Consider the following 16,652-nt stretch of genomic DNA (forward strand, 5'->3'; position numbering starts at 1 on the left):
TTATAAGCTGTTGGATGCACCCAAGGCAGCTTGTTCAATTCATTTTGTTCGCGGGTGCTGGTTACAGGCGTTGCTTGCACACGTCCATCTCCACGCGCCGGTTAATATCATGTGCAGCGACTCCACAACTCCACAGACCCTAGCTGAGCTATGCTCTTCAAGTATCAGCAAGTCATCCATTGCCTCAAAAGAAAAAAGTAAGTCATCGACACGGGCGGCGGAGTGGCTGCTGCATACGAGGGTAGAGTGGTAGACGTGCTGCAAAGACATTACGACGATGTCGTGAGGGATGGTCCAGCTGTTGCGGGTCTCGTTTGAGGGCAGCTCCGAAGCTACGGCGTGCTGCGACGAAGGCCCGGCCGCTTCAAAGATGTTGCGACGACGTGCTTCGACAACCCATGGTGGGTGCTTCGACAGCCACGGCGATGCTACGACGGCAACCCGGCTGCTTCAATGATGTTGCGATGGCATGCTTCGGCGGCCGCGACGGTTTCTTCGACAACTGCGGCCATGCTATGACGGCAACCCGGTTGCTTCGATGATGTTGCGCAGCATGCTTCGACGGTCACGACGAGTGCTTCGACAACCATGATGATGCTACGACTGCAACTCGGCTGCTTCGATGATGTTGTGATGGCATGCTTGGACGGTCGCGACGGCTTCTTTGACAGCTGCGGACTGCGGTGATGCTATGATGGCAACCCACCTGCTTGGGTGATGTTTAGCGGCATGCTTCGGCTGCCACGATGGGTGCTTCGACAACCACGACGATGCTACGACTGCAACTCGGCTGATTCAATGATGTTGCGATGGCATGCTTCAACGGCCGCGACGGCTTCTTCGACAACCGCGGCCATGCTACGACGACAATCCGGTTGCTTCGATGATGTTGCGAGGCATGCTTCGACGGTCACGGCGAGTACTTCGACAACCATGACGATGCTACGACAGCAATCCCGCTGCTTCGATGATGTTTGCGATGGCATGCTTCAACAACCGCACCGATGTTGTGATGAACCGCGATGGTGGCATGCTTGGAACGGTTGCGGCAAGGCGGCAACGGTGTGCTTCGATGACTGCGGCAATGCTCTGACGAAGGCCCAATTGCTTCGGCAATACTGCAACGGCATGCTTCCCGATCATGGCAGTGCTATGACGATGGCACACCTGTTTCAACGATTCTATGGCGACAGACGGGCTGCTCCGATGCTGCTGCGATGGTATATATGCTTCGACGACCACAACAGTGGTGGAGGCTTCAAGGACGCTACCGTAAGCATTGCTATATCCAAACAATCATGACTCCATGTACTTGCTAGAATGCTAGTATCAAATCCAACAAACACCCACACTCAACGTCAAGAATGTGGTGTTCTCGAATCCTCCTTGTGGTTAAGTACTAGTAGGAATGAAGTGTAAGTAAAAAACAACAAGAAATTGTCAAACAGTCACAGCCCACTCAGTTTTAGGCGTCACGATAGGTTTGCTTTCTAGTGGGGAACAGAGGGATGCTCTGCACCACAGGATGTGTGCGATCGCACGGCGCTGGACACAGCTGATAAAGCCATGAATCATCCGAATATTTTTAATCATTTTCCTTACTCTATCAATAATCTCAATCTCCAACTTAACTGGGTCAATTGACTTAATAATAATGAAAAAAGCCTAACTCGTGTAAAGGCCCAGTCCGGCCGTTAAGAAAAAGGTAAAGCCCACGCAAATGTATCAAAAGAAGGTAAAACCCACACGCAAACCCACACACCCTCTCCCTGCATGCACACGAAACGCGACATTTTAGCACAAATCTTGACGTGATAACCAAACAAGAACAAATTGTATTTTGTGCATTTTATAAAAAATGAAAACACAAAAACAAGAAAAAAAATTGTCGTTTAATAAAAACGAAAAAAGCAAGAACCATACCGTTAGCAATAAAAAGTTTAAAAAAGTAATAAAACAAAATTTAAATAATTTAATAAAAAATGAAAACACAAATTCAAAAAACAAATTAATGTCGGAAAAAACGCAGATACAAACATTTAAAAAGTACTTACTAGTAGAAAATGAAGAGCGAATCAATCTGTGGTTGGATGGCTAGGAGGACAGTGGTAGTCTCAGCCCACCAGGGCAAAGTACTAGACTTGACATGGGTGCTATCATTATTCTTGGATTTATTGCAGGCTTCCGGCAATATTTGTTCAGCAGGAGAAGACGTTCCCGTCGACTGTGAGGCGTTTATGGGGACTTCGTAACATCTCAAGATGTTATGCCGGCTTAATCTACCGAAGGTGCTCATATGGGTAGGATGTGCATGCCCACGTTCATAAATATGAGTATATGCTCGTGTATATGAGCTACTTAGATTGTACCTTGTTACAAAAGGTAGAAAGTGGAAGGGAACCAACTGCCTCCCGTGTTGCTCGGCTGGGGCGACACCAGAGGCCACCCCAACCCTAAACACTCGAACTCCCATCCGTGTCTCTCCTGGCCGCCGCCGCTGGCGACTGGCGCCGGCGGTGGCGGGCCCCCTGCCTAAGGTAGCGAGCCTAGTGGTGGTGTTCTCCCCCTGGGATCAGATCCGTTCGTGCTTTTGCATAGGCACGACTTGCTGTGTGTCCTCGTCCTGCCTTAGGATCTCTGCTACCGTGGAGTTGACGGCTGCTTCTAGTGGCGCGGGCCAGCTAGGTCGAGCGAGGATTCGTCCAGATCCAGCAGGCGGCAGCGTGTGCCCATCAGATCCTGGGCGTTCCAGCCTACTTTGTGTGGTGGCGTCGATCAGCCAGTTCGGCGTGCTTGGCGCATGGCGTTGCTGCCGGCTGCGGCGTCACTTGCTGGCCGACGGGACAGTGCAGCGGCCAGGCTGGCTGCAACGCCCTGCCTCTTGGCCGCCGGACAAATTTTCGTGGCTCAGATCCGTCCGTGCCAAAACTCGGTCGAGGATCTTGGAAGGGCTCTCTCCAATGAGGTGGCAGTCAATGGTGGTTTGCTCTGCCGATGGTGTTGGTCCGTGGTGACCACTCCGATCTTCGGTGGCGGCCTCACTACGGATTGTGGTGGTCACTGAAAGATCTTTGTGAGGGTTTCTCTCTAGATCCGGTGGTTGTCTTCAGCGGTGAGATGCAATCTATGGACATCGATTTGACGCAAAGGATATGGTTGTGCAGCGACATCAGATGGTTTGTAACCCATCGCATGTAACTGCTGAGATTGTGGAAAAATGATGGCGGCAACACATGATTGACTTCGATGATGGTGCTTTTTGAGTACCTAGCCTCGAGTTCCGGGGTGAAAGCCTAGGTCATACCTGAGTTGGTTATACCTGGCAATGAAGATGTATTTGCGTCGTTACCTTGTTGGAGGCATTGCTCGGATATGCTCGGGCTGGTTCTTCGGGGTGAAAACCTAGAATCTGATCGTTGATGATTGGATCCGGTGACAAAAGCGCTTGAGTGACGCTCCCTTCCTGAAGGCGTTGCTGTTGAAGAACATCATTGTCCTTGTGGTGTCATGATAGTTGGTGCGGATGTAGTCATTGCTATAGATTGTCCATCGTGGATTTGATCCCTTTGGGTTTTTTTCTTTCTTTTTTCTCGCTTAGCCATAGGTTTGGTCTTATATGACTTTGCTATTGGCCCGCGTATTTTAGTGTGTGTTGTGGTGTTGGCTGTGTGCATTTTAGTTATGCAGAGGCCGGGTGTGTACTCATTGTGTTGGTATCCTCTTGATGCTTCATTTTTGAGTTAATAAAATTCACCCTTTGTCGGGAAAAAAAGGTAGAAAGTAAAGAGACCGGAAAAACAAAATAAAAGAGAAAAACAAATAATAAACCAAAAAGCCTAACTGTCAAAGAAAAAGATACAAGACACACACACACAAAAAAACATACCCACGATCCTACAATCTATCGATCTAACGGCTAGCCTCGTCGAGTGAGATTTAGCAAGCCCCCCCCCAAAAAAGGTAAGCACCGGTGTTTTGTGATTTGTGGCAAACTAGGAAAGAGCAGGAATCGTTGTTTGTGTCGGACTAGAAACATAACCGACTCAGGAACAGGAACAAGGGGTCGTAGTACATATATTCCCACAAGAGGTGAGAATCAACGGCCCTGCAACGCGATGGCTGCGCCGACGAATCACCGGTGTGGCAAAGACCGCCTGAGCGACCTCCCGGAGGGCGTCCTCGGCAGCATCCTCTCGTACCTCCCGATAAAAGAGGCTGGCCGTGCCGCCGTGCTCGGCAGGCGCTGGCGCCACGCGTTCGCCGGCCTTGACACCATGTCCTTCGTGCAGCACGAGGTCCACGACGACAACGACCACAGTTTCGCCTGGGAAGCCGTGGAGAAGCGCAGCCAGAACGGCTCCTTCATCGACGAGGTCAACGCCGCGCTCCTCAGCCGCCGGCGCTGCGGCGCTGGCACGGCGCCGCGCACCTTCCGCGTCAACTTCGGCTGCTATGACTGGTGGGACGGGGCCATGCTGAACCGGTGGCTCTACTACGTGCTCAACCGGAGCTCGCCCGAGCTCCACCTCGACCTGCGCCTCCAGCACACCGAGCTCCGAGAACACCACGTCAAGGAACCCTACAACGGCGAAGGCGACGGCGACTGCTACGAACCCGACGCCGACGTCCCGGCCGATGACAGGTGTCCCTCGAGCCACTCCTACCAATCCTACGGCCCATCTACGTACACGCTTCCACCAAGGCTCTTCTCGTGCGTAGCCGTACGGACGCTCCGCCTCGGCGCCTGCACGTTGGAGCCGCCGAAGCTCATCGAGCTACCGTTCCTTGAGACGTTACACCTAAGCACCATCGGGAGCACCGGCGACAACATCCAACGCCTCATCTCCGGTTGCCCGCGCCTCGTTGATCTCACCCTGGAGAGGTGCGGCCACACAAACAAATATTACAGAGACCCTCTTCCTGACAAAAATTTCACCATCACCGTCCTCGAGAAGAGCCTCCGAAGACTCTCCCTACGGTGCTGCCACAACCTGGTCCGAGTCAGCATCGACGCCTCGGAGCTGATGACGTTCGAGTACAGGGGCGCCGTGCCGCCAGAGTCGCTCCTGGCCCTGCATGGCACACACAAGATCTCTTCGTGCACCATCGGCTTCTGCGATAGGAAAGTTTACAAGGGGCAGTTGCCCCTCTTCAGAGAGTTCCTCCAGCGGTTTACGAGCACAAGACATCTGCATCTGATGTCTACAAATCTCGGCTCAGGCATCGGCAATGAGGTTTTCTCGGGATTTCCCTACTTTCCAAGTCTCGTGCGGCTTGGGCTGACGGGATACCTTGGAGGACGCAGCATCAAGGCGGTGACTAGGTTACTCCAAGTTGCTCCGAGCATTGAGATTCTGTCTCTATTCATGAAACCGAGTCATGAGGGGAGATTCCGTGACGAGCTCAGCAATGAGCCAGGTGCAAGTCTTGGAAGCACGGCTCTGGATGTTTCGATCACGTGCTTGCAGAATCGGGTGAAGCGGATCAACCTAGTGCACTACCAGGGCGACGAGGCACACAGATATGTAGCCAAGTTGTTGCTTTGTAATGCGATGGTTCTTGAACAAGTGTGTGTTGTCTTTCCAAGGGGAGCGCATGAGTTGCAGAGTAGACTAAAGAAGGAAATTGAAGGATGGGTGGCGAATAAATCAGCAAAGACGATTTTCTTGTAAAGATAGGTGTTAAACCAAAGCCGGTGTAAATTTTTGGCCAGGACTTAGCTTGTGTATCCTCAATTCGATTTGGTGGCTGCTGTAATTAATTTTTTGTTTTTTAAAAACCATAATCACAAGGAAGTATATTTTTTTTGAATTGTTTACCATATGTGTCACGTGGTCATAATCACAACGAAGATATTGAAGTGGCAAGACAAGTAAGGGTACTTCAATGTTGAAGGGCACACAACCATAGAAAAATGGCAAAAAGGAGAGCTTTTTTTGCGTAGGTAGAAGAGTTTTATTCCAAAGGTATAGGGTTACAATCACTAGGCAGGAGGTCCCCAACACACGGTGGACCTCGACCCAGCCATACAGCAGTAGTGCTCTCTGTACGACTATACACTAGTGCAGAACCGGGCTTTAGTCCCGGTTCGTAAAGGCCTTTAGGCCCGGCACTAAAGGGTGGGCACTAAAGCCCCCCCCCCCCTTAGTACCAGTTCGGCATGAACCGACGCTAAAGTGCCACCATGTGGCACGAGCCAGGCCACGTGTGCAGTAGATCATTAGTATCGGTTGGTAACATCAACCGGTACTAAATGTTTATGGGTTTTGGTTTTATTTTTATTTTTTCTTTAAATTTGTGTTATCAATTTAATTTAGGATTGTTTTACGTTATAATGAGTTGTTAAATCATTAAGTGAAAGTACCGCAGATTAGTTTCGACCGGATGCATGTGGATCCTAGCTAGCTGAGTAATCAAGTATATGCCATATATCCATATTACTTGATCACCTAAGTGATCAAGTAATATGGATATGGCATATATCACTTAGCTAGGATCCATCCAGTTCAAACTAATTTGCGGTTTCTTTCATAAAGGATATATATATATATAATAACTCATCATCATCATCACCATCATCACATATTAATATATAAACTCTTGCATCATATCATCACCAACAACAGTATACTAGCTAGCTAAAAATCATCGTAGTCGTCATTACCACTATTTAATCATCATAGTCATTACCGCTATCTAATCATCACCAACACTAGCTTAAAGAAGAAACATTCACTTGTACCAGAAGCAAAGATATCATCGAGTTCAACATGGTCATGATATTATAAGCGTTCATAACAAGCAAATCACTCTTTGAGATTAAGTTCAGGACGAAGAATACGGACATGAGAGGACAAGTACTAAGAGCATGAACTAGCTAAATCACTCCTGCTGCTCCCTCTCAGGTAAAATAGCATAGAACATGTATAGCTCTCCTGATTCATCATACTGGAGCATGCAGATGAATCTGTCTCCTAATCGTGGGATGCGCTTCTCCTTACTGCCCCCTAGTACTTCTTTGGAATCGTTAACAATTTTGCTCCAATCTTTCACTATTAAGCATTCATCGCTTTCAGAAATCCTGAATGCACTCATGTGCAATGTAGGATATCTTGGTCGTAAGCTAACCATTGACATGCGACCTTTAGTCTCGATCCACTGAGGCACAACTGTCATCGGGAGTCCCTGTTGAAGAACATCGTATAGTAATTAATATACTTAACAATGAAAATTTAGCTTCAAAAATAATGTATGCAAAAGATGCACTAAGGACAAATAGTAAAAATCTTATCATCTTTCCATTATAGATGTGACCGTAGTTCAATACGATCACTATTGGTCGCACGTTTTGAGTACTAACATTTCTAAGTGCAGGAAGAAAATTTGTCTTGACAGTATGAAGATCCTCAAGCCATGAAACATAATGACTTATCTCCTCGCAGTTTAGTTCAGCCCCGGGACAGTACTAGGTCCTGTCTACCAAGCGCCGGACATGTTTGCTTGAACCGAAATAAGCTGACAATAGAAATTAGTTGTCAACTATTTTTGAATAAACAATATCAAAGACATAAACATGGTTGAGAAAAACTCACATAATGGTAGAACTGGAGGCGTCTGCACATCGACCCAGATGTCTCTATTACCTTCAATATTATCTTCCGGACGAATATCAAAGGTGATAACCATATCAGGCTCAAATGCACAAGCCTTGCATAGTGCTTGCTAAGTTTTGCATTCAAAATGGGTGTATGTGTCTGCATTGTATAATTTGATGTTGAAAGTATACCCATGCCCGGTCTTCAAGTAAACTCTCTTTATCTCCATATTATCCATAGCACTGAAACCTATCTTATCCAAGACAAAAATTCTTGCATGACAGGGGATGCGCTAGTAGAATAGTGAAAATTTAAAATTATAAGTTGAAGCAAATGAAGCATAAGTCATGCTTTATTACGAAAAAATACTTGCCGTTGTGACTTACTGTATCCACTTCGAATGTCTCATCCAGCTTGATGCTGAAGCGCCTATCATCAACAAGGAAATTTCTGTCGCACAGGCCGCGTTGGTCTTCACAGTGTTCGCACATAATAAATTTTTTTTCATCGTCAGACGACATTTCCTATGTTCATTGTAACGCCCGGGTAATTAGGCTACAGTAAACTCTCTTAATGATGCCATGTCATCTGTGATTACTGTTGCTAAACTTTCCTTAGTTCAAACTAATTCAAAAATCAATTCAGAAAAATGGCAAACAACAAAAGTTTTTGAAAGTTGAAACAAAAATGTTCGGTCAGTGCCAAATATTGCACTGGTAATTATGGTGAAGTAAACACATTTTTAGAAAATGCCTATATACTTTAAAATGAAATAAAACAGAAAAGAAAATAAATAAAAGAAAGAAATTACAAAAAACAAAAAAGGGAAGCCCCCATGGACCAGGCGGCCTAGCTCACAGGCCAGCCGGCCCACCTGGCCCATAGCCATCAGCCGGCCCAACCCCCCTGCCTCGTCTCCCTTCTCTGTTCCCCCGACCCGGGTCGAAATAGGGGCGCATCCCCGCCGCACCCTCTCGTCGGTGACGAGGCAAGGATAAGGCCGCCACGCCCCGCCTCCTCGATCCCGCCTCCCACTCGCCCCCACTCTCGCCTCGGTTCCAGCGTCCCCCCCTCAGATCCACCTCACTCTCCCCCTTGTTCCCCACCACGGCCGAACGCCGCCATGGACTCGCCGCCGTAGAAGACGTGGCCGCCGTCGTTTGTTTGTTGCCCCGGCAAGTCCTGCAGCTCCGCATGGTCCTCTACTTCCACTACGTCGCTGGATCAAGCCCCGGACCCCCTCGCGCCGCCACATTCTTCTTCTTCTCCGGCTCGGCCACTGCGTCGCCCTCGCCTTCGATCTACGCCGCCGGTCCTCCCCGAGCCCTCTGCCCAGACCCCACGCTCCCCCGGTGAGCCTCCGCGCCGGATGCGCCCTCCCCTGCCTTCTCTGAACACCGGTAGCGCCCGTTCCACGCTCACCAGAACGCGTCACCACCTGGCCTCATCGCCGGCGTGGCCACGGTGACCATTTGGTCCCGTGCGTGCCACCGTTCCGCTTCTCACGTCAAGTAGACGCCGTAGACGCCTCACGCTGCTCGTTTAGCGCACCGCAACTTCAAACCCGACGGCGACCGAACTCCGCCGTCCGCCTTGCTGCTCGCCACCGTCATCTTTGCCCATCTTTGGTCGTGCTAGTGCCATCGCTGGATGCGCCGGCTCGTGCACGTTCGAACGCGGCCATCCGCGTCCAAAATGATGGCCTATGGCCATTTTCCAGCGGATTCCGAGCTTTGGCCGCCGCTCAGCTCGACGCGGCGACAGCTCCGGCGACCTCGGGACGAACCGCCCACGCCACTAGATGCGCCTCTTCGCGCTCGTTCGAACGAACCCATGCGCGCACTGATCCGTGCCCTATGCGCAAATTCCAGCGAACTCCGGCGGGTCTGCGTCGTGCCTTTGGTCGCCGACGGCGAGAGCCGGCCCTGCTGACCTGGCGCCGCAGGTCCCACCACCTGGGCCACTGACTGGTGGGCCCAGGGCTCCCTATTGACCAGATGACTGGGTCAACTGCTGACTGGGCCGCCCCTGTCTCACTAACCTATGGGCCCCACCTTAACCAACGAATAAAAATAAATAGGTAATTTGCTAATTAATTAAATTAATTAATTAAACACTAATCTCTCACTGACTACGGGCCCCACCTGCTAATTAACCCAAATTAGTTAGACTAAACCCACTGTTAGTGGCCCAGACAATGACATGTGGGTCCCATTGGACCCACCTGTCTGGTTTGACTGGTCAACCGACCAGTTGACCTGCTGACATCACTCTGATGTCATGCCTGCATCATCATTCACTGTTTTGGATAATGTTAGAATTAAATAACTAATTAAAATCAGAAAATGATTTAAATCTTTAGAAAATCATATCTTTTAATCCGTAACTCGGATGAAAAAACTTTGTACATGAAAGTTGCTCAGAACGACGAGACGAATCTGGATACGCAGCCCGTTCGTCCGCCACACATCCCTAGCATAGCAAACACGCAACTTTCCCCCTTCGGTTCATCTGTCCGAAAACGCAAAACACCGGGAATACTTTCTCGGATGTTTCCCCCCTTCACCGGTACCACCTCGTACCGCGTTAGGGCACTCCTAGCATCGTGCTTTGTCATGTCATGCATCGTCATGCATTCGTTTGCATTATGTTTATTGTTTCTTCCCCCTCTTCTCTCGCTAGACATCGAGACCGATGCCGCTGCTACCCAGTACGACTACGGTGTTGACGACCCCTCTCTCTTGCCAGAGCAACCAGGCAAGCCCCCCCTTTGATCACCAGATATCGCCTACTCTTCTCTCTACTGCTTGCATTAGAGTAGTGTAGCATGTTACTGCTTTCCGTTAATCCTATTCTGATGCATAGCCTGTCATTGTTGCTCCAGTTGTTGATACCTTACCTGCAATCCTAAATGCTTAGTATAGGATGCTAGTTTACCATCAGCGGCCCTACATTCTTGTCTGTCTGCCATGCTATACTATCGGGCCGTGATCACTTGGGAGGTGGTCATGGGTATATACTTATACATAATATATGATACTTGTGGTGATTAAAGTCGGGTCGGCTCGTAGGAGTACCCGCGAGTGATTCCGATGTTGGGGGCTGAAGGGGCAGGTGGCTCCATCCCGGTAGAGGTGGACCTGAGTTCCCAAAGGCCCTTGACTGTTACTTTGTGGCGGAGCGACAGGGCAGGTTGAGACCACCTAGGAGAGAGGTGGGCCTGGCCCTGGTCGGCGTCCATGGTTATATCAAAATAACACGCTTAACGAGATCTTGGTATTTGATCCGAGTCTGGCTACTGGCCTATACGCACTAACCATCTACGCGGGGACAATTATGGGCACTCGACGTCGTGGTATTAGCCGAAGCCTTCGTGACGTCAGCGACTGAGCGGCGCGCGCCGGGTCGGACCGCGTAACGCAACTTCCTTTGTAATGGAGGTTGCTAGGTCTGCTCTCCGGCCGCGTACGCAACGTGCAGGCGTGCAATGGGCGATGGGCCCAGACTCCTGCGCCATAGGATTTAGACCGGCATGCTAACCTCTCTATTGTGTCTAGGTAGGGCTGCGACGTGTTGATCTTCCGAGGCTGGGCATGACCCAGAAAAGTGTGTCCGGCCAAATGGGATCGAGCGTGTTGGGTTATGTGGTGCACCCCTGCAGGGAAGTTGATCTATTCGAATAGCCGTGTCCCTCGGTAAAAGGACGACCCGGAGTTGTACCTTGACCTTATGACAACTAGAACCGGATACTTAATAAAACACACCCTTCCAAGTGCCAGATACAACCGGTGGTCGCTCTCTCACGGGGCGACGAGGGGAGGATCATCGGTTAGGATTATGCTATGCGATGCTACTTGGTGAACTTACCATCTACTATCTTCTTCTGCTGCAAGATGGAGGTGGCTAGAAGCGTAGTCTTCGATAGGACTAGCTAGCCCCCTCTTATTCCGGCTTTCTGCAGTTCAGTCCACATATGATACCCTTATTCCATTTGATACCAATGCATACATATGTAGTGTAGCTCCTTGCTTGCGAGTACTTTGGATGAGTACTCACGGTTGCTTTGCTCCCTCTTTTCCCCCTTTCTATAATCGATTGCTGCGACCAGACGTTGGAGCCCAGGAGCCAAACGCCACCGTCGACGACGACTACTACTACTCGGGAGGTTCCTACTACTACGTGCAGCCCGCTGACAACGACCAGGAGTAGTTTAGGAGGATCCCAGGCAGGAGGCCTGTGCCTCTTTCGATCTGTATCCCAGTTTGTGCTAGCCTTCTTCAGGCAAACTTGTTTAACTTATGTCTGTACTCAGATATTGGTGCTTCCGCTGACTCGTCTATGATCGAGCTCTTGTATTCGAGCCGTCGAGGCCCCTGGCTTGTAATATGATGCTTGTATGACTTATTTTATTTGTAGAGTTGTGTTGTGATATCTTCCCGTGAGTCCCTGATCTTGATCGTACATGTTTGCGTGTATGATTAGTGTATGGTCGGATCGGGGGCGTCACAAGTTGGTATCAGAGCCGACTGCCTGTAGGAATCCCCCTTCCACACTCCTTGGCCGAAGTTGAGTCTAGACATTACAAAAACTTTTACTAACATGGTTGTGTGCCTTACGGGCCCACGTCGCCATCTGGGTGGTATTAGGATCTTTTACTCCTCGATCCTTACTCTGGGACTCTGAACTCTCTTCTACTTGGGTTAAACGATTTTACTAACTTTAACATTAGGATCCCATGACCACGTTCACCCCAAAGTTGGATAAGCCCTAGCTATTCATTAGAGTAGTATATTGAACATTATCCACATTGTCATTTGACTCCTATGGAAACATCTTTGTTTTCAGATGGAACCCACGAGGCAGGTCGTGCGCCACACGATGCCTCAGGATCACCTGCTGTGTTGGTTGAGATGATGACCTATCTGGGTTATCGCTGGCACCCTGAGTACACCGTCTATGAGGAGTATCAGGACTTCAACCAGGAGCAGTACCGTGCCATCGTCCACCTCTACTCTCGGGAGTATGACTCCACTACCATGCTACACACTGCTCATGGTGTTGGAGTGACTATCGATATGGCGGTCCACGATGCTGCTTATGCTGCTCTGACATGTCTTCGTGGAGAGTATCAGGAGTTGGACACCTCCCCCTTCAGGCACATTGCTATCGCATTCGATGTTGGTGCAGAGGGATACTACACTGCTGCCTACTCCACTGTCACCCGAGAGCCCTTCTACCATCAGAACCTAGTTCTGCATGCTGATGGGCTGGATAGAGCTAACCGAGCTCTTCGCCACGAGTTGTACACCACTCGTCAGCACCTTTACTGTGCTCTGACGATGTTGCACCCCTTTGTCGGATCCAGAGAGCTGCCGCGTTCTGCGATCTACCCAGCCAGGACCGTGATGCCCCAGGGCGTCGATTGGCCAGATGTGGGAGGCTACTCTCCCACACTTGGTCCTCTTCTGCCACTTGAGCGTCGGGTTCTGCATCAGAGTACCCGCGGACCCCAGGTTGCCGACGTGGAGTTCCCGATGCCACACTACCAGCTTTCAGGCTACAGCTACCTCCGCAGTACCGCGTGGGACTGATGTAGACTTGCTTGTTAGTGTTAGATGCATTCGCCGCGAGCCTGCATGCCGCCTATGATGTCTTAGTCTATGTACTGAACTCTGTGTACCGAACTCTATGCATGATCTCTTTTGCAAGATATGCCGACTACTATGTAGTATCTATCGTGCTGCTTTCGTTGTGCATGTTTCATCATGAATGATTCTTGTCTTTGCAAATTTCTCAATGCGGAACTACCCCTGTTATATATTAGCAGGATGGTTAGACCAGGTGGTCGTGGTCGTGGTGGCAACGCCCCACCACCGCCTGAGTACATGGCTGGGATGATGCAACAGTTCGAGCTGAATCGTCAATTCATGGAGAATATTATGGCTCAGTTTCCTCGCCCCAATATGAACCAGCAGCCAACCCAAGTGACTCTGCAGGATTTCATGCGCCTCAACCCAACCGTGTACCGCATCTCAACTCAGCCTCTGGATGCTGATGACTGGCTCCGTGACATCACCTATGAGATGGAGTCTGCTGATGTAGCCCCTGCCAGCTACGTCACCTTTGCTTCTTTCTTCCTGAAAGGACCCGCAGCTCAACGGTGGGACAGCCACAGACGTACTCTGCCAGCTGGAACAATCATCACCTGGCCAGACTTCCAAGCTGCCTTCCGTGCTCGCTTCATTCCTCAGGGAGTCATGGACCGGAAGAAGCATGAGTTCCGCAACCTCACCCAAGGAAACAAAAATGTGGAAGCTTATCAGTGGGAGTTTCTGGATCTGTCCCGCTATGCTGAAGAAGACATTGCAACTGATGCGCGCAGACATGAGAAGTTCCATGATGGCCTTCAAGCTGACATCAAGCTCGCACTTCTAGTGCATGACTTTGTTGATTTCGCCACCCTGGTGAACAAGGCCATCAATGTCGAAACTGGTCTGCAGGAATACCAGAGCTCTCACAGGCGCAACCGTGACACGGGCTCATCTTCGGGCCCGTCTTCGCAGAAGCGTAAGATATGGATTCCCAACAGCATGTACCAGCCAACTGCACCTGCCCCAAGGCAGTCCTATGCTACACCTCGTCTGCCTGCTCCTCCAACTAGGCAGCCAAGGCTTCCAGCTCCACCACCCCAAGCTCCTGTTCCCACTCCCAATAATGGTATGTGCTACAAGTGTGGCCAACCTGGTCACCTTGCCAGGAACTGCTATCAGAAGACCAGAATCAACTGGCCCTTCCCATAGCTGGCCGTGGAAGCAACCAGCCTCGCAACAACAATGCCAAGTCTTATGGTCGTGTTCATGCCAACCACGTTGATCTCAATAAAGTTCTAGACCAGCCTGCTACCGTGATGGGTACACTCCTCGTAAATTCAGTACCTGCATCTGTTTTATTCGATTCAGGAGCATCGCATTCATTCATGTCAGAAGATTTTGCATACAAGCATGCCGTTAAATGTGAGGAGATGAACACTTCGGTATTGGTAAAAACCCCTGTGGAACAATGTCAAACCTCACTGGTTGGCATCGACGTCCCCGTGGAAATCGAAGGGCTGGAATTCTATGCCTCTCCCATTATCCTGAAGTCGTCTAACATCGACCTCATTCTGGGAATGGATTGGTTGAAAGCGCATACCGCTTCTATAGTTTGCGCCACTAAGGTCGTCCATTTGCTACACCCTTCTGATGAAATAATAGCTTACCAAGCTCATCTAGTTCAGAATGCCGAGGCACGGCTTTATGCCTTGAATGCGTTGAACGCTGCACCACTCGAGGGCATTGAAAACATTCCCGTCGTTCGTGAATTCCAAGACGTCTTCCCAGAAGAACTTCCAGGGATTCCCCCTGCTAGAGCTGTCGAATTCATCATCGACTTGAAACCCGGCACCACCCCTATAGCCAAACGACCCTATAATATGCCGCCGCATGAACTCATTGAGCTTAAGGAGGAAATCGACAAATCTCTTGTCAAAGGTTTCATACGCCCAAGTTGCTCTCCTTGGGGAGCACCTTCTCTCTTTGTTAAGAAGAAGGATGGGACAAACCGATTAGTCCAAGACTACTGTCCTATAAACCAAGCTACCATTCAGAATAAATATCCTCTTCCTCGGATCAATGATCTTTATGATCAACTGGCTGGTTCTTCAGTGTTCTCCAAACTCAACTTGAGGTTAGGTTACCACCAGATCCGTGTTCGTGAAGAGGACATCCCAAAAACCGCCTTCGTGACTCGGTATGGATCATACGAGTACACCGTCATGTCATTTGGCTTAACGAATGGTCCAGCCACCTTCTCTCGTCTGATGAACTATATATTCATGGATTACCTCGACAAGTTCGTCATGGTTTATCTGGATGATATCCTTGTATTTTCCAAGAACGAGGAAGAACATGCCGAACATCTTCGTCTTGTGCTGGAAAAGCTTCGAGAGCATCAACTGTATGCTAAGTATTCCAAGTGTGAATTCTGGCTCCCCGAAGTAACCTATCTTGGGCATGTCATCTCCAAGGATGGTATTGCCGTCAACCCTGAACGAGTTCAGGCTATTCTCGGTGTCGATGGCATCACATGTGCATGCTGCAAGGGCCGTCACCTCCTTCATCTATTGATCCATCCTTAGATCGGATACTGATGCATTGACCTTGCCAGGCCTCTCTGCCATCGATGCCAGCACGACACCAGACAACGTCGTCCTCCTGCGCGAGTCCATCACCACCCATCGGACGCTGAGTCTCCGCCGCACCACGCCGCCAAGATCCACCGCCATCGACGTGTAGGATGAAGCACCGCTCCACCACCTACCGACGCCCAACCACCAAGCCGTCCACATTTCCGTCTAGCCGATGGATGTCTCCAAAGATGATGCCCCCATGCTACCTCTTGAGCATGTGTTGGTTTTCCCTTGAAGAGGAAAGGGTGACACAGCAAAGTAGCGTAAGTATTTCCCTCAGTTTTTGAGAACCAAGCTATCAATCCAGTAGGAGATAACACGCAAGTCACCTAGTACCTGCACAAACAATCAAGAACCTTGCAACCAACGCGATAAAGGGGATGTCAATCCCTTCACAGTCACTCGCAAAAGTGAGATCTGATAAAGATAATAAGATAAATATTTTTGTTATTTTTGTTGTATAGATTGGAAAGTAAAGATTGCAAAATAGTAAAGGAGATGCGAAAATAAAAGAGATGCAATATAATAAGAAAGAGACCCCGGGGCCATAGGTTTCACTAGTGGCTTCTCTCATGATAGCATGTATTACGGTGGGTGCACAAATTACTGACGAGCAATTGATAGAAGAGCGCATAGTTATGAGAATATCTAGGCAATGATCATGAATATAGGCATCACGTCCGTGTTAAGTAGACCGAAACGATTTTGCATCTACTGATATTACTCCACACATCGACCGCTATCCAGCATGCATCTAGAGTATTAAGTTCATAAGAACAGAGTAATGCATTAAGCAAGATGGCATGATGTAGAGGGATAAACTCAAGCAA

At 49.4% G+C, this 16,652-nt stretch overlaps 1 protein-coding gene across 1 annotated transcript; it reads left to right on the forward strand.

The window, feature by feature from the left end:
* The first annotated feature begins 4,115 nt into the window (after window positions 1–4,115).
* Window positions 4,116–5,672, forward strand: LOC147983548 (F-box/LRR-repeat protein At2g42730-like). The gene has a single exon (XM_087540765.1). It carries the CDS (start codon window positions 4,116–4,118, stop codon window positions 5,670–5,672), a length of 1,557 nt encoding a protein of 518 aa, XP_087396891.1.
* The last annotated feature ends 10,980 nt before the right edge of the window (window positions 5,673–16,652 follow it).

The sequence above is a fragment of the Triticum urartu genome, chromosome 2A (genome assembly GCF_056163025.1).
Source record: "Triticum urartu cultivar PI428250 chromosome 2A, HENAU_Tu73, whole genome shotgun sequence".
Lineage (NCBI taxonomy): Eukaryota > Viridiplantae > Streptophyta > Magnoliopsida > Poales > Poaceae > Triticum > Triticum urartu.

Coding starts and splice junctions, on each gene's coding strand:
- LOC147983548 (XM_087540765.1), top strand. CDS start 4,116: ATGGCTGCGCCGACGAATCACCGGTGTGGCAAAGACCGCCTGAGCGAC.